The 22,544-nt window shown below is 34.2% G+C and overlaps 1 protein-coding gene across 1 annotated transcript in view; it reads right to left on the bottom strand.

The window, feature by feature from the left end:
- The window catches only part of LOC107560343 (voltage-gated potassium channel subunit beta-3), a 56,314-nt gene extending 47,298 nt beyond the window's left edge, over nucleotides 1-9,016 (bottom strand). The window contains exon 1 of the mRNA XM_016244489.1: nucleotides 8,640-9,016. Within this exon, the coding sequence (XP_016099975.1) occupies nucleotides 8,640-8,929 (290 nt within the window). The 5' untranslated portion in view covers nucleotides 8,930-9,016. The remainder of the gene's footprint in view (nucleotides 1-8,639) is intronic.
- Nucleotides 9,017-22,544: the final 13,528 nt, after the last annotated feature.

Raw genomic sequence — 22,544 nt, 5'->3', positions numbered from 1 at the left:
CCCCCCCCCTCTCTCTCTCTCTCTCTCTCTCTCTCTCTCTCTCTCTCTCTCTCTCTCTCTCTCTCTCGGATTTCCATTGTGATTAATGTGTGAATTGAGCAGGGCCACTGCGGAATAATCACGTTATTGTTTGGGTTAGGGCTAGACACACACACATAAACACTCACACACAATATTTTAAATTCACCTGTTGCTTAAATATATGCATAGGCAGCAAAGCAAAAAGGTTCAAAAGGTTGAGAATGAAATACAAATAAAAACATTAAAAAATCTGTATATTTCCCTATACAGGTAGCCCAAAACAGGAGTTTCCGAATCAGGAACCTGCCATTCAGACTCTCAGTCAAAATTCTTCTAATATAATGCTCAATTTTACTGATAACACTGCAGGCCTAAATTAGATTTTGGCAAATGCATCACCTTATTTTCAAACCAGTAACAGACCAAAATGTATCAAATAAAACTGAAATATCTATATACAATATATCCAACATTTTTATATTTTTAAAGAAATGTGTATATTTGTACATATCGACCCACAGACCTTCTGCAGTACATTTAAAACTCTGAAAGTAGAATATTATCCAACTATCTTCAAATTGACTAAAACAAAAACGAAAAAACATATAGTTCCATTAACTAGGTGATTGTTTTGTTGTTGTTGTTATTGTTTCATTTTTAAAATCCACAACATTTTTTCCATAAAATATTTAATATACATTGGGAAATATTTTACAATCTCTGGACACAATCAAACTTCAAACACAAAACATGAGAATGAGAGGGCAAGGGAAATATTTAAATCGCATTAAATTAAAATTTAATGACAGATCTTTTTCTCCATATCACACATACAAGTCTAACAGACTATCAAAAAAAAAATGTAGGATGGGGACTTGGTTCTGTGCATTGGTTGTTGACTGGATGTTGCAACGTGGGTGTTGTAGTCAGACAGATGAGCTTGCAGGGATGCTGTAAGAGTGGAAAAATAACTGGAGATGTCCTACATGAGAGAAGTCTGACATTTCACCAGAAGGCCCAGTAATGACATTTTGTATATGAGAAATTAGGAATGACAAATTAAGCATATGTATGGATGAATTGTTCACATTAACATCTATAATATGCACTTTGAATATAGATTTTAGAGAATTTCCATTTCATACCTACTTTAAGATGCCATTATAAACACAAACATGCAAACAATCAAAATACTTAAACACAAAATCTAACTCACACACACTTTGAACCAAACTGCAAGAACATGTACTGTAACCCTGCTGACACAAATGTGACCCTGGACCACAAAACCAGTCATAATGGTAAATTTTCGAAATTTTAAACCAATTTTAGAAATTATACACCATCTCAAAGCTGAATAAATGAGCTTTCCATTGATGTATGGTTTGTTATAGGACAATATTTGACCGAGATACAACTATTTGAAAATCTGGAATCTGAGGGTTCAAAAAAATATAAATATTGAGAAAATCACCTTTAAAGTTCTTAGCAATGCATGTTACTAATCAAAAATTAAGTTTTGATATATTTACAGTAGGAAATTTACAAAATATCTTCATGGAACATGATCTTTACTTAATATCCTAATGATTTTTGGCATAAAAGAAAAATCTATAATTTTGACCCATACAATGTATTTTTGGCTATTGCTACAAATATACCCCAGTGACTTAAGACTGGTTTTGTGGTCCAGGGTCACAAATATGAATAACTAAAACATGCTCTTGGCTCTCCTCACAAACTGCTTATGAAGACTAAAGGGAGTTTTTAGAGCCAGATGGTTGTGCTTCTGTTTCTGATGGATGCTGCTGTTGTAACATCTGCACTGAACCAACTCTCTGACCACAGGTACAGGAGACAAAACCTCAAAATCATTCATAACAAAGCATCCTGAATAATGCTGAATCCATTTGAAACTTCAGTTGTTTAAGGAGACATGTAAGCATTCTTACATTCTAAATCATGGGAGTTTATATGTCGTTCAACTAACTGTTCAAATGGACCAACATTTGTACACTGTCGTGCAGCTATAGCATGTTTTTCAAAGCTGTACTCAGTGCATCAGGGCACACAGAGACTGCTGCCAACCAATCAGAGCGAGGCAGTGCAGAGGAGGCAGCCAGTGACAGTGCAGCTGTGCTGTGTAGTGAACATGGGGGGAATAGAACAAATCTGCTCTCATCAGAGAACATCTGCATGCAATTCGAAGCCAGAGAGAGAGAGATGGGGGTATAGCTGCGTGTCACTCAATTCATTTGCTTTCTGACAATGCAAATTAACCAATCAAGAATCCTCTTTTAGGAACTGTCCAGGGTTCTGAAATGCTCCAAAATGCTGGATCAGCATACATTTACAATTAATCAGCAATTAAAAGCAGAATCTTCTATTGAGACACCAACTGTTTAAATTATATGATAAAATGTAATTTATTCTTGTTATGGCAATGCTGAATTTTCAGCATCATTACTCCAGTCTTCATTGTCAAATGATCCTACAGAAATCATTCTAATATGCTTATTTGCTCAAGAAACATTTATTATTATTAATGTTGAAAACAACATTGTTCTGCTTAATATTTTTTGTGGAAACCATTATACTTTTTTTCAGGATTCTTTGCTAAAAAGAAAGTTCAAAAGAATAGCATTCATTTAAAATTGGAATCGGAAATTTTGTAAAATTATAATTGTCTTTACTGTCACTTTTGTTCAGTTGAATGCATCCTTGCATTTAACTGATAAAAACTTGAATAAAACTATTCATTTATTTAAAAGTCTTACTGTCACGATAATATATTTTACACAATAGTGTATTGTTTATATTATGTGTGTAGGGAAAGATTTGTAATACCAATTGTAATACCAGTACCCATTCTATTCTCATATACACTCACCAGCCGCTTTATTATTATCAGGTTGGACCCATTATTGCCCTAAGAACTGCCATAATTCTTCATGGCATAGATTCAACAAGGTGCTGGAAACATTCCTGAGAAATTTTGGTCCATAGTGACATGATAGCATCATGCAGTTGCTGCAGATTTGTTGGCTGCACATCCATGAAGCATATCATCCATTCCACCACATCCCAAAAAACTCCACTGGATTGAGATCTGGTCACTGTTGAGGCCATTAGAGTATAGTCAACTCTTTGTTATGATCAAGAAACCAGTTTGAGATGATTTGATATGGTGTGTTATCTTGCTGAAAGTAGCCATCACAAGATGGGTACACTGTAGCCATAAAGGGATTTATATGGTCAGCAACAATACTCAGGTAAGCTCTCACTGGATATTTCCATTCTTTGTTTATGCATAAAAATAAAAATATATTAGCAGTTTCTGAAATACTTAGCACAGCTTGTCTGGCACCAAAACCATACCACGTTAAAAGTCACTTAAGTCACCTTTCTTTCTTCCCCATTCTGATGCTTGGTTTAAACTTCAGTGGATCATCACGACCATCTCTACATGCCTAAATGCATGAGTTGCTGCCGTGTGTTCCATGGTGTTCAAAAAAAGGTGTTCTAATGGGGGTGAGGTCAGGATTCTGTGTGGGCCAGTCAAGTTCTTACACTAAACTCATCCAACCACATTGCTTTGTGCACTGGGGCACATCACGCTGGAATAGAAAAGGGCCTTTCCCAAACTGTTCCCACATAGCATTGCCCAAAATGTCTTGGTATGCTGAAGCTTTAAGATTTCTCTTCACTGGACGTAAGAGGCCAGCCCGACCTGTGAAGAACATCTCCATATCATCAGCCCTCCTCCACCAAACTTTATAGCTGGCGCAATGCAGTCAGTCAGGTAACGTTCTTCTGGCATCCAAATAAGACTGCCAAACAAAGAAGTGCTTCATCTAGCAGGGATGAAATTTCACAAATTGACTTATTGCAAAGCTGGCCTCCTATAACAGTATCATGTTTGAATTCAGAATGAGTCCTTCAGAATCACACATTTTTTCCCCACAAATCTTTGTAAATGCTTTATTTTCTTAATGCAAAATGTTATTTTCTACCGTTTTTAATTTTGCATTTTGAGGTGAACTATTACAGGGATATGCTCTTGACAGGCTTTGTGAGATTCACTCTCAACATTAACATGTTGTTATGCACGGACTGGCCATATTATAAGCCGATAAGCACAGCAATATTGTGTTCAAGGTGGTCACAGCTGTGTCAGAGGCGATCCATGAATTGTGTCCCTGAGCAAGCCACTAAAATAAAGCTCATCGTATCCCTATTGTATTAGATCGCACTTCTCAGCTGCAAACAACGTGAAGTGCAGTGATTGAACATGTGCTTTGTGGAATCAGAGCACAAACCACCTGGTTTGCGATTTAGTCCATATGGCGGTAGAAAGATGGAAAGAAGACAGACTATGCCCTCTTATTTGCCTGTAAGGTGTGTCCTACTAAAAGCATAATTAAGATATAATTGCAAATTAATTGGCAGAAAATGACAAAAGTAGGTCTCGACCGATAGAGTGAAGGGATTTATCAGAGGACAAAAAGCTCTACTTTCTTTCATGTTCTAATTTTGTGGAGTAAAAAACACATTAAATGAAGACTGGAAAACAGTTTAATTCTCATTTGCTTTTCTTCAAAAAAAAAATCTGTTGCATGGCCTTCAGTGGACAGCAAAGAGAACTGCATGTCAATTATTAATGGAAGTAAGAATATGTTTTTCAAAAGAGGGAATTTGGAAACAGATCACTGTCCCCCCTGGAGAGACAGAGCTTTTAAGTGCTTCCATCTGGAGAAAACACAATATGCGATAACATAAAAGCGTACACAGATACACACACGTGCACAGACACTTCAAACAGCGGCATATGCATTCAGACAAACGCTAGCACAAACCAAAGACATATTGTTCTCTCTTGTTGCTCTCTTGTTCCATCACTCATCTTCCAGATCCTCACCATCCCTGTAGTACTCATTGCCCTCTCTCAGTGATTATTTTCTCTTTAAGCTGCTAAACATAAGCCTGCTTCCTGCATGTTCGCCATTTTATCTTAACAAAACCAATATATCTCATAATTGAAAGCAATACATTGAAAAACATGAAAAAAGACACAATATGAGGAATGATTAAAAAGCTTTTTTTCACTCTGTTTCAAAATATCCTCAAATGGTCAAAATATGTATTTGCTAAAATATGTTTCAAAATATATGCACGTAAATATTTATTCAACCAATACCTTTTGACCATTTTTTGTATATTTTTGAAAATGTATTTAAAAAATATATATAATAATTAATTAATTAATTAACTACAACATTACATTTCTTTATGAAAAATAACTTATTATTAAATAATTATAAATCTAGTTTTGACCACATTTGCATTCAGCCTAAATGTAGGCTACTGTAAAATTGGAAATTTGTTTTCTTGCACCTAAAATATATTTTGATATGTGAATTTTCAAATTATATACTGTATATATACATATATATATATGGAATTCTATGGAAATATATATAATCTAAAATGTGTGTGTGTGTGTGTGTGTGTGTGTACCTGGTATTTATCACGATATGGGGACCAACTGTCCCCACAAGGATAGTGTGGAATGTCCCCATAAAACATGGAAACACAACACAAATGTGTGTGTGTGTGTGTGTGTGTGTGTGAATGTGAGTGTGTGTGTGTGTGTGTGTGTGTGTGTGTGTGTGTGTGTGTGTGTGAGTGTGAGTGTGTGAGTGTGAGTGTGTGTGTGTGTGTTTTCCATATGGCCTAACTGTTAATATGCTCAAACAAACAGAGTTTAAAATACTGCAGTCACAATGTTTAAACTTTTCAGGCAAATCTGCCTCTAAGTGAGTTATTTTTTGCTGTCTCTGGAGTTTGTGCTTGGAAAGAAGAATCAAATAACATTCTTCTTTGTATCTACTGTAAATATGGTGTTCATATGCATCCATCCTGAAGTGACATGTCAAAATACACCACACCTGACACCAGTCAAGCCATAGAGGACCATCATTCTTTCATACACAAACAAACATACACACTGCGTTCTCTCAGGCTATATAAGGACACTGTAGCCCCTGAGCCTCAAACCAGCGAACCTTGAGCACGGCCAGCAGTTCCCATGGCAACCTGCATAGAACTAATCACCTGGGGGACACAGAACAGCCTTATGGGATTTGTGGTGCAATTATAACAGGATCAAGTATTATAAACTTCACAAAATGTCCATTGCCAGAAGTGTCTCAGTGCTTGCATTAATGTAATGTTAGTGTTCCTTGTTATACAGATATACTATTCTAGCACACTAATCTCTCTGTTTCTGCAGTAAGCATACAGTGCATTGTGCGCTGGTTTATTATATGCATGAATGATTTGCAACATTTGCCAGAAATATGCAATATATAACCAGAACACCCTGTGTAATCCACTACATCCCCAAATGCAAAGCGTTCAACTCAACCTATACACGGTCAGGAAAAAATGTGCACAAATTGTACCTGTAAGGGTACAACATCTTTTTACTGGAGTAGTACCCTTAGCAGGACTTATTTAACTTTGAAAAGCTGCAGATGAGTAATTTAGAGTCATAACATGCATCCTTAAGGTGCTAATATGCACCTTTTAGGGGTAAATGAGGTATGAACAAAAGAAATACTAGCCTTGGTTTTTAATACTGCCATACACAAAATTAGATTTAAAAACCATATTAGTTTAAACTTCTGATATATGGTTTTTTGAGCGCACACACCCGAAGCATTAGTCATTTGGCATATGAGTACTAAACTTCTCTTTCATGTCTTATTGCACTTTAACTGTCAAATATACACAAGTTTATGTTAACAGACATGAGTTACAAAAACTGATGGTTATGTTTGTGAAGGTAAACAGCTGGGAAAGAAATGGCATGTTTATATTAGATCTGTGTGGCAGCAGCGTAACATACAGTAAATAAATCAATAAATCCACTGCTCTCTTGTTTCCTCTGCACTTTTAAATGCAAAATAACCATAATTATTCGATGATACGTGTAACATAGTGAGGTTGTAAAAACAGGAGTAAGCAGGCAGAAGCGTGGATCTAAACGCAGGATCTTTTGTGGAAAAAAAAAACAAAGAAACAAAAAACAGAGTCCAGAGACAAACACAAGGAATCTACATGTGATGGAGGTAATGTGAGAACAATGAAGCAGTATTAGCTAACTACTCTCAAAGACACTTATTACTGCATATTTTACCTTTTTTACACTGTAAAAAATCATATTAAATTAGAGTACAACAACAGCTGTGGTTTCCAGAAATTCACTGTAAACAGTACGGAGACTATGTTTTGGGATTGCATATTAGATGCCTGTATATTTTGCAACTTTTAAACATGAAGTGATATAATGTTAATTTACAGAAAAATTTAAAATTGAATTAAAATGAATAAAATTATTTTTAAAAATCACTTAATCTTTTGTGGAAAAAAAAAACAAAGAAACAAAAAACAGAGTCCAGAGACAAACACAAGGAATCTACATGTGATGGAGGTAATGTGAGAACAATGAAGCAGTATTAGCTAACTACTCTCAAAGACACTTATTACTGCATATTTTACCTTTTTTACACTGTATAAAATCATATTAAATTAGAGTACAACAACAGCTGTGGTTTCCAGAAATTCACTGTAAACAGTACGGAGACTATGTTTTGGGATTGCATATTAGATGCCTGTATATTTTGCAACTTTTAAACATGAAGTGATATAATGTTAATTTACAGAAAAATTTAAAATTTAATTAAAATGAATAAAATTATTTTTAAAAATCACTTTTTTTTTTTAAACCATGAATTTAATTGGTAAATCATATATATTTGACAGTAATTTACAGTGAAATTACAAAAACAGCAATGTTTAACCATACTTTTTCATCATATATGGGAAGGTAACTTACAGTTAACCAATTAACAGGTTGGTACTGTATCATTATTTTCTTTAAACTTTATTAAACAATTACATTTTCACACCTTCAAGATAACTGATAGGTGCATAGTGCACCATATAGAAAAAAAGACCTATTCCAGCACACTATTTCAGTTTGCAAAATGTATCTATAAAAGCAACCTTTCACTCCCGTGATCTTTATCAGGCATTGCAACCAAATGCAAAATAGTTGAATTTAAAATCACCAGGAGTTGTTTTTTTAAATGTGACCAAAATGTTGTTGAATACATTTTGATAATTTTTGCAGGGGTGCTAGTAATAATGTTCACCAATGAATCATGCAAAATAAGAACAGGTATTATGTGCATTAAATTTATTGGTTCAGTTTTGATTTTGCTTTGACTTTTAAAAAAATGCAATGCAACCATATTTGCTGATAAAGGGACACTGTTAGCGGAATTAAACATGCAACATAGTGTGTTCACAAAACGACTATGCACACTACTGTTTGACGTGTATAATTGCATACTGTTTACTTTGCAGCAAACAGTATGACAGTATCCCGCTCTGAATGCAGCTTCTGTTCTGCTACTGCTACCTCCATTTTTATACACCTTCATTTATTATCCTTTCACATTCGCTTTATCAGGTTTGACATTTTGACACCACTGAGAGTGCATTTCCCTGAACACTTCCACACAGAGAGAGCTGCACAGCTCCTCACTCACCGATACAGCATGGCTTGTCTCTCTGATTGGCAGTCATTGATGCTTAGGCCACACTCCCTCAGGTAAAGCTCAAGACGCCGCCGCTCAACCAGTCTGTGCGCTGCCTCCAAAATCTGAGAGGCCAGGGCATCCGTTTCTCCTTTCTGCCCCTTCCCACGGCCTTGCACAGGTCCTTTTGCCCCGGCACTGCTTGATGGCCCTGATGAGGCTTTAGGCTTCTTGCTGATCCCATACAAGTCCTCAACAGAGAACTTGCCCCCCTTTGCCCCACGACTCCCAAACATGGCCATATTCCTGGGTTTGGTTTGGTTGGGTTTGTGTTCGATCTCGGTTTGAGCTCTCAGTTGTGTGTTTCGACGCACTCCAACTGGCAGGACTTAATGCACAAAGATAAAAGAAATGCAAAAAAAGCAAAGAACTAAGTTTCAGCATGTAGGTACAAAAATAAATATATCATTTCGAGATGCCACATTTATCCAAAACGCACACAGACAAAAGAAAAAAAGGTCAGATCCTGGATGTTTGTTCTTTTACACTATGAAAATGGTGCCAGAACATCTGTACATATCACTGTCAAAAAAAACACACACACATTCTCTTTTAACATCTTCTCTTGCACTGTAAAAAAAAATTATAGTTTCTCATTTTCTACCCTCTACATTTACCGAATAATTTTCAACTTATAGTAAATATATCTATACAATCTAAAAAAAAAAAGCATTTACTTAAGAATCACAATTGCGAAGACTTTGACTATGTCATTACTATTTTCATGTTTATTAATGTTTGTTCATGATGCAGGGATTCCCTCGCTTTTTTGACAGTCAAACCCCTCTGTCCTAAAATATGTACTTGAAGTCCCCCTGAGATTTCAATTTAATATAATTTAAATAAAACATAATCTAAAAGTAATCCCAAAGTAGTCTGATTACATTACCTAAAACGAGTAAATTAGATTACTTCAATTTGATCATGTAATTTGGAATCAGTGACAGAATACATTTTATAAGAAATCTACCCAGCACTACTTCTATAGCAGAGAGACAAAACTAAATGACAAATTCAGTATGAGCTCAGCTATTTCTTATCAAATTCTTTCAAGATCAAACAGATCAAATGCATTTTATTTATGTATATTCTTACTGTATGTAAACAGTTACGTTCAGTATATGCATACATTTGTGTTTCATATACAGTAAGGTATACAGGAGACAATTTTGTAACCTCACTGGATCATTCACTTAGCGGTCCGTCTGTCTATTATTATGCGACATGCAACACATGGTGATTCTGCTTTGGCTTCCTTCTGTAAAATGTAATGTTGAAATGAACTTGTTACAGTTTTTCTCGATTGCTAAAACACTAAAACCCATTGGCTGAACAAAGTTCTCAGTTGCCTGAACTCATTTAGCTAATTGTGCAGTCTGTTGTCAATACCTTACACCATTTCACATGGTAAAACACAATTTGCAGATCTCACTTAGACTTTTCAGCAAAACTCTAAACACACTCTCATTCTCAAAACACATTCTGCACTCTAATACACATGTCATCCATACTGGTAAACACAAGTGGCAACAATCAAATACAAATAGAGAACACATGTCATTGATAGAACACAACCACTCAAAATTGATTGAACCTGTTTCAAATGATGTGACACAACCAATATAAGCCAGTTCAGAGAGCAAACAGGTTGTTGAAGGTGGGAAGGAGAAAGTCTGAGAATGGATAGAAGAAACAATGTGAGAGGACGAGTGCGTATGCGAGGTGGGCGACGAGGAGGAGGGCAAGAAAGAGGAGGAGGAAGTACAAAAACAATTGCACAGAGCAAAGCAGAGTAGTAATTTCTGATCAATTTTGAGCTACTATGATAGAACATGTTTTCGTTCATCAAAAGACAATGACGGAAAAATATGAAATTTGTTTTGAGATTAAAAATGTACTTCTCCCTGAGAACTATATGTTTTGAACAATGTGTTTTCTATTTTTTGGTGTATTGTTTACTGACTGCTTGATAGTGTATATAATTTTGATCACTTTGTTTATGATCTGAGAGCAGTGTTTGATTTTGAACACAGGTAAAACTGTTTTGAGGCGAAAGTTCCATTTTGCGAGAGGAGTCAGAGGTTTTTCAGATGTTTGACTCACAACCTCATAGTGCTTGAAGATGAGGTTTTGTGTTTAATGTTTTCAGAAAATGGAGCAAGGTTTCAGAAATTGTGTTTTAGAAATCGAGAAAAACTGTAATAGAACTACTGTTTCACAATGTTTCTATTGCAATCCTGCGGTAGTACAGAATGTCAGTAGAAAGGTGATTACATGCAGCATAATGAGAAACATCTGAAACAAAGGTGAGACTTAAATGAGACATGAGCTGAACTCCATTATTCATGAAAAATCAATATCTATACTGTGGGATTTTCCTCTGGATGGTTTTTTAACAGCCTCTCTATGGAACGCTGAGCTCTCCCTGTCTCGATCTATCTCTCTTGCTCTCATGCACAAACAAACAAACACACACACACACACACACGTATTGCTCTCTGTCCCATTTGTGTCACAGGACACAGAGGGATTGGGAGGGGGATGAGAGACTAGAGAGCAGTGTAATAGACTGCAGCAGACTCACAGTGATTAATCTGTTGAACCCAGCACAGCTCTAGCTTTAAGCACTGCATTCTTTAATACACTATTCATCCATCACAGCACATCCTGCAAACATGGGCAAAAGACTTGCTTATAAAGAGTATATTTTTATAGTTAAATGCTTATTAAATGCAAGTAGCTGAACTTTAGATCCCTTTTTTGACCGATGTAAATACATCTTTATATGTAATGTCATGTTTCTTTGAAATTTGGTTAAAGTGTACTGATAAATGTACTGACACGCATTTATGTTAAACTAAAATGTACTTTAATGTAATTTCTATTGAAGCTTGTATGCATTTAAATACATTTGTTTTTACCCATTTTTATGAACTTGCAATTTAGTACATTTAGAATATATTAACTTTAAATGTAATTTCAGTTCAAATTATAACCAGATCATTTACACCTGCTTTATATTTTAGTCATCACAACAAAATAAGTGTACTTTTTAAAGCACAACAAAAGATGATTAAAACAATGAATTCAAATGTTCTTTAATGTAAAACTTGTAACTTGACTTTATTATAGTTCTTCTGAATTGCTAAAACACTAAACCCCAATCTCTGAACCAAATTCTCACTAGCTTAAACCAATTTGTCGAATAAAGCACTCTTTCTGCTAAACCTTAAAAACGTTCAGGCAGTTAGGCTCTATTTGCAAATCCCATGCACTCTTTTTGCAAAGCTCTAAACACATTCTCACTCACTTAAACGCTTATCACACTGTGATGCATTTGTGCTGCAAAATGCTAAACACAAGCAGCAAAAGTTAAAAACAACTAAAGCACAGTTGTCATCGTTTACACACAACGATTCAAATGATGTGATCAAACCAACTGTACAAAATATGAGCCAATTCAGAGTGCACAAGTGGCACAGGTGACTGAATGATGAGATGAACAATAGATGGAAACAATCTGAGAAGGAGAGGAGGAAGAGTACATGTAAGAAGTGGAGGATGAGGAGGAAGAGGATGAGGAGAGAAAGAGTAAGGTTTAGAGAGTGTTATCAAGGCTGGATCTGTCAGACCAGAGGGTTTTTTCTCTTCGTCAAGCAAAAAAGACAACATTACTTGTGATGTGGACAAAGTCCTCAGGCCGGACTCAAGCACAAAGACATGATGCTGAGACAGAATGAGTCTCTCATTGACCCTGATTTTACAATTGCACAACTTACAGTATTTGAGTGTACTGTAACATGCTAGTCATTTAGAGTTTTATTTGACCTTTTAGGCCTTTGCAGTTGGACTGCAGTATTTTTGCAGTATCCAAGTGCTGAATATATACAAAAATTCAGTACTATTCAGTATTCAGCACAATACTATTATTGCAGAACATACAGTAGGCCTATACAAAATATTCACCTTACTCAGTTGCAATTACTATACTTTTTTTACAGAATTGCCAAATTGTTTACTCAATACAATATACTTTTTTTCTGTAATGTTCTGGATGCTGTGTTCTCCATTTTTTCTCTGTAGTGTCTAATGAATGCTCTTTAGTGTTTATTTTATTGACTCATGTGTGTGTGATCTGGGAGCACTGTTTGATTTTGAGTGCAAGTGAAATGGTTTTGCAATGATTGTTTGATTTTGATGGAAGAGTCAGAGGTTTCGTGAATTTAGATTGAGTATTTGGATTTGTGTTTAAGGTTTTGAGAAAATGAGTGATAGTTTCAAGAAATGTGTTTTAGCAATTCAGAGAAACTGTAAATGCATTTAATGTTTACCCATTGTAATTATGAGCTTGCAATTTAGGACATTTAGAATATATCAACTTTAAATGTAATTTCAGTTAAAATTACAACTAGATAATTTACACCTGCTTTATATTTTAGTCATCACAACAAAATAAGTGTACCTTTTAAAGCACAACAAAAGATTATTAAAACAATGAATTCAAATGTTCTTTAATGTAAAACTTGTAACTTGACTTTATTAACTTTTATTGCAATTTTTTAAATTAAAATGATTTTTACTTAAGTGTGTTAAGAAACAGTCATGAAAGTGTACTCTCTTCAATTACACTTAAGTGGCCTTTTCTTAATATTACATTATCTGAAAATAATTTAAAAAATACTTTTAAGATAAAAAGTGCACTATAATTTCATTACTCAACATAACATGGGGCAATTTCCTTTTCTCTGGAAAATTACTCATCATTAGTTATTATTAGTTTTTTTTAATTATATATTTTTTGAGAACCTTTATTTATACAACATAATGTTTTTCACAAAAGATATACATATAGGATTGTCTGTATTCTTGTTAAACTAACTTGTTTTCAACTAGGTATCAGTTTCTTTCCCAGAACAACAAACTGGATGCTTGTTAATAGTTAGAAAGGTACAGTACCTATGAACATGCAGAATAAGGCATTAATATGTGCTTTGTAAGTACTAAAAAATAGCCAATATGCTAGTAACATGCATACTAATTGGTCCTCAAATAAAGTGTTACTAAAATTATTATTTCAACCTTAGACATTTTTCCCACACTCTGGCCCTGTCGGCTGGAAACTGTTGGAGGGAATTGATATAAGCCATCATCTAAACATCTAATTAAGTATTTTTTCCCCATGTAAATTGTTATGGATAATCCATTCATGTTCTGGCTTGGATGAGGTGAATAACAAATACATGAACATTGTGCAAAGGTTGCCAAATTAAAAAAAAAGAAATATCTTGCTCTAAAAACATTAAGCTTTACATTAGGAAACGATATGTTCATTGGAACTTCAAATGATTTATTGTAATATATCATAGTAACAAAAAACAATAAATAAATAAATGATTGTGTTCATTATTTTTCTTTTATTGAGCTTGTTGTGTAGCAAAATATAGAAACATTTTGTAGAAAAATAAAGGGCAGCAAACATTCTCAAAAAAGTGCAAAAAAGACACCATGTACAAACAGACTTTCTAATTAAATGAGAAATTTATAAAGTTGAAGAAAGTTTACAAAAACTTGCATGACGTTTTGTGTTTTGTAAAATTTTGAACTGACTGCACCCTGCACACATCAATAAATAATTGCTTTATTGACTCCGTAGTGTTAAATTACAGTACTTCATTAATATTGCTATCATGTTTGTGCTCTTAAATGATGTGAGGTGCTAAATAAGTAAAAAATGCTTTGCAGAAGGTTGCTTTATTATTTTTTAAATGAACTATCTTTGGAAGAATTTATTTGAACATCTCTGACGGAACAGTGTTCAACCATCTGATTCGAAGTGTAAAACCACAAACACACACACAGAATGTGAGAGATGGGACGCTGAGCTGCCCTTGATCCATCATCCGCTGTAAAAGGGTCAGATGATCAGGGATTAAACTCTTGCCTAAGAGACTGCGACTGACTGCAGCTCCTCTGGGCACAGCTGTTCCGTCTCATCTCTTCTCTTTCATTCAATCAATCACTCTCTCTTTATGCTTTCATTCAGGAACACTGGGTTCCGGCCAAAGCGAGAGAAATGTTTATGGTGTGTGGGTAGAAAAAGAGAGATATTCCAAAATTCTGCTCTTTTGACTTTGCATGTTGTGTTTGTAAAAGTCCCATAAACTGCTAGCCCACATAAATCTAGTGGTTGCTAAATGTTCTGAGTGACTTTTATCTTGGTACTGTGCGGTTGCTAGGGTGTTCTGGGTTGTTGTTAGGTTGTTGCTGAAGTGGAAATACTTTCGAATATTGTTCATTCGTTATTAAATAAGTACTGCCTTAACAATTTAGATTATAAAAGGGTTTATTCGCAGTGATGCCATAGAAGAACCAGTTTAGGTTCACCAAAGAACATTTCAGTAAACAATTTTTCCAGAACTGTTTTCTTCTCTTAGTGTGAAGAGTATTCGAATGATCTAAAGAAACTTTTTCCACTATAAAGATCATTTTGTGGAATGGAAAGTTAAAGGTTCTTTATGGAACCATTAATGCCAATAAAGAACCTTCATTTTAACCTCATAATGCATTCAAAATCTGTATATGATTTTGACCTTCTAAAAAAAATCGCAATCCGAAGAATACATTTTTTAATGTATTATTTTTCAATTTAAATAATATTGTATTTGATAAGCAACTTAATGAGTGAATATGAAATAAATCCAAGTTTTTAATGTTACAATGTTATTATCATGTTACTGCATTTTCTCCTTTTTGATTAATGAAAAATTGACATTTTGTGACAAAAAATTCACATAAACCTCTCCAAAACTATGATGCACAAGAAATAGAGCCTTTATTTTTTTTTAACACTGATGAGAAATTTTATTTGAATGTAACATTCTATGAAATGTATAAGAACAAATTGGCTGAGAATAACCATTATTAATGCCATTGGGGTGAATGGAATTTAATTACATTCCTCAAAACTGCTCAAAACATTAAACCTGCATATTTATTTCTATCAAAACATCAAACCAACATAAATATTACTCTGAAAATATTTCAAACAAAATCAATTCATTTTACTTGCATAAACCCTACACTTTTAGATGAAAAACATTTATAATTTTTATAAATAAAATGTTTATCTGCATAATTCAGTCACAAAAGTGTGTGAGCTGTGGGGAAAAGGCTAAATATATATTTTAAAAGATTACAATTAAATTACTAGCACTACAATAAAATTTTAACCGCTACACTTAATGCATGCACAAGATCTAAAATATGATTTTTAAAAAATGATTTAATAAATAAATACACATATAATTATTTAGTAATGACTGAATTAAACTGAAAATAATCAGAACAGAACAGGACTGAAAATATAACAGGAATCGCAAGGTACTATATAAAGCAAATAAAAACACAGCAAATGTACAAAGTGAATCTACATAACAATTTCTTTGCTAAGGAGCACACTGAAAGGTGCTAAATCAGAAGGGACATGTAAACCCCAGTAATCCACAATGCTATATGTAGAGGCAAAGTCAGTGGCACTCCAGGTTCCCCAGAGCTGGTGGTATGATGCCATGGCAACTACATAAATCCATGTGCAAAACAAGGAGCCAATGTGCGGCTAGCTAGTCCCTTTGCACCTGCTGGTGGATGTTGTAACTACATCATCTGGCAGCAAAAACACCTGTCTCCATTAGAAAGTCATGCAGTCTGTCAACATCCAATTTTTCAATTGAATAATAAATCAGATTTAAACTGCAAGCTGTGGGGAAAAGGCTAAATATATATTTTAAAAGATTACAATTAAATTACTAGCACTACAATAAAATTTTAACCGCTACACTTAATGCATGCACAAGATCTAAAATATGATTTTTAAAAAATGATTTAATAAATAAATACACATATAATTATTTAGTAATGACTGAATTAAACTGAAAATAATCAGAACAGAACAGGACTGAAAATATAACAGGAATCGCAAGGTACTATATAAAGCAAATAAAAACACAGCAAATGTACAAAGTGAATCTACATAACAATTTCTTTGCTAAGGAGCACACTGAAAGGTGCTAAATCAGAAGGGACATGTAAACCCCAGTAATCCACAATGCTATATGTAGAGGCAAAGTCAGTGGCACTCCAGGTTCCCCAGAGCTGGTGGTATGATGCCATGGCAACTACATAAATCCATGTGCAAAACAAGGAGCCAATGTGCGGCTAGCTAGTCCCTTTGCACCTGCTGGTGGATGCTGTAACTACATCATCTGGCAGCAAAAACACCTGTCTCCATTAGAAAGTCATGCAGTCTGTCAACATCCATCATTACATCAATACATCATTATATTATTGCCAGTGACTGATTTTCTTTGGTGGTCTCTTAAAAACATAAAATTGACTTCAGCGAAGGCTGTATGCCATCATGAGGTGCCATTAGCCAATCAGTGTTGCCATTTTCTGTCACATGAGCAAAGATGGTAGAATTCAAAGTATGTCATTCTTTTGCCAGCCAAGCAACTACCATTGACACAAAAATTATGTTGAGACAAATGTAAATATAAATAAAATAAATGCATGTACAAAATTGACATGTATTCAATGGTGTTACAGTTCAGCACATTTACTGTTACAGCTCACCCTGGCAGTGTGTTAGGTTGTAACAAAAACACTCTTTGTACTTGATATTAATGTACACAATTTATGGATCAAATGTACATTTTTAAAACTTCAATTTCCCTTGTGCGAAGAAAATGTGTACACTCCAGTCCATCAATTAACACCTTGTGAAGAGAAAAGCTGCGTGTTTGTAATAAACAAATCCATTATTAAGGCATTTCCTGTTGTCGTCTCACAGCAAAATCCACAAACATATTTGTTTACAACTGTTTTGGACTGTTTTCACTTGTACACGGTGCTTGATCTGTGCATATTTCGCTCCAGAAGAGATGGCTGTTTCACTGGAGACTGTAGATTATTGTGATGTTTTATCAGCTTTTTGGACTCTCATTCTGACGGCACCCATTCACTGCAGCAAGTGATGTAATACAAATGTTCTCCAAATTGAATTTTCAACAAATTTAAATTTTTTTGGGTGATTTTGAAATGAAATATGACCTGGACATGTTCTTGACAAGCTTTGTATAAAGTTCATGTACAGACCAGGCTGATTTTCTGTGTAAAATAAATCTTCAAGGTATTCATAATAATATCCAAACAATAAAATAGCCACCTTGAGTATATCGACAAATGCATTGCTTTATACAGGACTGACTAAAGTGATCTCTTTTTCTTTCTTCACCCAATATCTAATTTATTTCCAGCCAAGCAGAAACACTATAAGCTTGGTGAATCAGTGGTCAGCTGCAAAACTGAATAACATGATCTAAGCTGAGCAGTTTTTCAGGCTGCTGTGACTCCTGAGAAATCATTTGTCTATTTATATCTCCAGTAGGTGATGTCATAAAAGGGTCTATCTGTAAAAATGGGAGAGCCATATCCAGAACACAAATGACGGAAAATAATCTAAAAGTAAAGGTCATTTGAACTTACGCATCAGAGACTTAAAAGCATTTAATAACACATTCACTGACCAATTCACCGGTGCATATACTGACACACACACACATGAATAAGTAAAAGAGTCATAATGCATGGTGACAGGGAGACGCCAAAGGAATCGCACAGCCTTCAGGAGAAACTGTGATGGGTTATCATGATGCATCAAAGGAAAAGTGCCAACCAATACTGTCAAAGGCTATAGAGAACTGAACACAATCAGAAAGCACACACACACACAAAAGTAGCAAACAATAAACTATACACTAACCTGATATGAACATCAAATGGACAAGTGTTGTATTAGTTCATGTATTTGTATATATGCACAAGAGATTCTCATACTGTATATACTGTAGTTATTTTCTCATATTGTATATGTTAATTAGTATATATCTGCTCCAGGGAAAGCACTAAGTCAGAATTTAATTCTACAGTGTACTTCTATGCACAAATGACTAGTTAGAAGTTGACTTGAGTTGAATATGTGCAGCCTGTCACCTCCACCTCTGTCAATTCAGTGAGACTGTCTTCACTTGTTCCATCACATTTCTCAGATAATGAAAGAACGACCTTGCTTCTGAAACAATATCAAATCTCTGTAATATCCCAGGATGCCCCCTATTGTCATGCTACAATTCCTTTTTTTGCAGACATTCATCTTTCTTAAATTAAATCTAAGATCTTCCCTAAATGACAGTAAACCACAAATGATTATGCCATTTTAATTTGAAATACAGTACTGAATCATCATATTCTTCTTAAAATATCCCCATGGTATATAGTATATGGCCAAAAATACGATATCGTGTAAAACATTTTTGTTATTTTTTAATGGTGAGAAATTAGCAGTCTTTTTTCAGGGAAATTCAAGCTTTAATGAGTTTAAGAATTATCTTCATGGAATTCAAGAGTTGCTTCTGAAACAATATCAAATCTCTGTAATATCCCAGGATGCCCCCTATTGTCATGCTACAATTCCTTTTTTTGCAGACATTCATCTTTCTTAAATTAAATCTAAGATCTTCCCTAAATGACAGTAAACCACAAATGATTATGCCATTTTAATTTGAAATACAGTACTGAATCATCATATTCTTCTTAAAATATCCCCATGGTATATAGTATATGGCCAAAAATACGATATCGTGTAAAAACATTTTTGTTATTTTTTAATGGTGAGAAATTAGCAGTCTTTTTTCAGGGAAATTCAAGCTTTAATGAGTTTAAGAATTATCTTCATGGAATTCAAGAAATTTCATCTGGAGTCAGATTATATTCAAAAAGCCCTTTTGCTCAAACTTTATTTTAGGGTCCAATTGTTGCTTTTAACAAACCACTAAACGACTTTTGCTTCAGTAAACTCCTAATTTGCTGCTTATTAATAGTTAGTAATGTAGTTATTAAGTTTAGGTATTGGGTAGGATTAGGGATGTAAAATGCAGAATATGTGCTTTATAAGTACTAATAAACAGCCAATATGTTAATAATTGGCATGCTGATAAGCAACTAGTAAATAGTGAGAATTGGTCCCTATACAAATGTTACCACCCTTTTCATACACTGTAAATAGGTTGCTGTAAATTGTACAGTAACTTACTGGCAGCTGGATGCCATTAATTTACTGTAAAATTTTTTACAGTATTATTATAGCTACGTGGGTTTAGATATGACAGTGAACAAAATGGAATATATCAGGTTGAAGACAAACAACTTCTCAACAGGAGACAATATTTCATTATTTTAGATGGCAAATGTTGCTAAAACCTTTTTATGTTGCTAAAACCTATGAAAGTGTTATTCTTTTAGGGGGCACTTTGAGTATTGAAAAGCGATTACTCAATTTAATCGCTTTCAGCTGTCTGTGTTTTTCATATGTTTTTGTTGCTGATATCATTCTCTTTGATCTGGTGAGAAAAAAAAAAACATCCATGGAAAGAATCCCGGAGCATGACACTGAGAAACTTTTTGTATTATTATATTTAATTATTTATTTAGCAGGGACAATGGACAGTCAAAGACTGCCTGAGAATTAGCTACAGAGCACATTACATAACAAAACCTCATGAATATTAAATTATCACAAACCTGACTCATCTTTAACCATATTTTCAAATGTAGCTTAAAACTGTTCAACAGAAGGACACTGTCTTAACTTGTAAATTATTCCAGTTATTAACAGCTCTTACAGAAAAAGCTGCACAAAATCAGTAACTCTAAAATGTGCTGCACAATCACCTATTAATGAAGCTCTTGTTTGTTTTATATTTTCAGTACACAAAGAAACAATTTCTTTCAAGAGTGAGGGAGCAAGGTTATTAACAATTGTGTACATTATACAAAAATTGTAAAACAAAATTGTCAAAAGAAAAAAACTGTACTTTTTATAAAACAATGATGATGTATATTAGGTTTCTTGTCAAATACCTTTAATAAAGACCTAAGAGTAGATTTTTTCTGCTTGTGACCATGAAGTAATACAACAGGAGAAATAAGAAAAGATCAAAGAATGCAAAAAGACTCTTGCAGCTTCTATTGAAAGATGACTCCATATAAACTTTACATTTCTAAGTCGAGGAGTCACTGCACAAACGATTTTGTGAATTTACTTTTCAAATGTTAAATCAGAGTTTAAAGCAGGGCTGGACAACTACGATCCTGGAGGGTGTTTAATTAGGGTTGGAGCTAAACTTTGCAGGACAGTGGCCCTCTTGGACCAAAGTTGCCCAGCCCTGGTCTAAAATAACTCCAGAATATTTCAAATCTGGCACAGTTTATAATTTTTCACCATTAACAAATATTTTAGGTTAGACCTCCTCCTCCTTTTTGATTTTAAAATACATACAGGCAGTTTTCCGAACAATTAATGTTAAACAACACTGAATAAGCCAGTCTAAAATGTTTGACATTGAAACAGTTTTGTGTGCCACCTGTTCATTTGTTTTGTCATGTACATAAATCACAGTGTCATCTGCGTATATTTGAATATGTACATCAGGACAAATATCTGGGAATTCATTCAAGTACAAACTGAAAAGTAGGGGCCCTAGGGTTGACCCCTGAGGAACCCCTGTAGAACAATCTCTTAAAGAAGATATATGTTTAATGCGGGTACACTGTTTGATGTAAGAAAAGACTCAATCCATTTTATCTAAACAAAAGTTCAAATGTAATCATTTTGATAATAGGATATTATAATTTAGTGCGTCAAATGCCTTTTGTAAATCAAGAAACACAGCACCCACAACCCCACTCTCATCTAATTTTAACCGGACTTGTTCGATAGAATAGCATACAGCAATTTCTGTCGAATGCTGTTTACCGAACTCAAATTGCATGGGACACAATAAGTTATTTTGTATCAAAAAAAAAAAATCACAATTAAGTAAAAAAAAGAAAAAAATATCACTATCTAAACCATCTTTAGTATTGGAATTTTTTTAATCTTTTATAATATTCTGAATTGTAATTCTAAACATTTATTACATAACTTAGAGTCTTTCTTTGTCAGTTGATTAATAGTTTACCATACCTTTTCACTATCACCTTTAGAATAATTTAAAATATTAATAAAAACAAGTGCTTTGTTTCTTAAACTGTTAAAAACAAGTCGATCTTGTAGAAAGCTAGATTGTATAGCTTTAAAAAAAAAAAGAAGCAGTGTCACTCTTTTTCATAATGTAATTTGTTTACACAAATAATTGCGGTTCTTCAGTAGTGGGTTCCACCAGCAAGCCAAGTAACCTGTTCATTAATCCATGGTAAATTATTATTACCGTATTCCAACTAATTTTGAGTGGATTTATTCCTTAAGTTTTTTTTTTATCTCCTATATCCAAATTTTATGTGCAGTTTTCTAGATTCTCAGTAGATAATGGTTAAAGATAATAACCATTGGGGGGAAGCCAGTAATCACAGACTGTGATTGGTCCATTCTGAGCAGCGCTGAGAAAAGTTACAAAATTAAGGTATAGGCAGTTCAGTAGTGGTTTGCACCTATTGATCTGGACAATATTTTAACGTCAGCATTGACACTGAAAAAAGGTAGTCATTGAAAACACAGTATACAGTAATGAGTTACGGTGTCTTTAATGATAATCACATAGTAAGCAATAGGGACACTGTTTTGGACGGTCACATTTTTTATTATCACCTCAAGAGGGCGCATTACAGCTAAGAAACCCGAATCCTCTACTGAGCCGCACTCAGGACGTTGTCTTACTGGAGACATTTGTAGGCTTGGAAATATAATCGTTTAAATCCGTTAAATACCAAGGACTGGTGCCTGACATAAAATGGAAATCAACA

The sequence above is a fragment of the Sinocyclocheilus grahami genome, unplaced genomic scaffold (genome assembly GCF_001515645.1).
Source record: "Sinocyclocheilus grahami isolate Dianchi unplaced genomic scaffold, SAMN03320097.WGS_v1.1 scaffold720.1, whole genome shotgun sequence".
Lineage (NCBI taxonomy): Eukaryota > Metazoa > Chordata > Actinopteri > Cypriniformes > Cyprinidae > Sinocyclocheilus > Sinocyclocheilus grahami.
The sequence above is the reverse complement of the archived record's forward strand: the minus strand, read 5'-3'. Positions and strand labels throughout refer to the sequence as shown.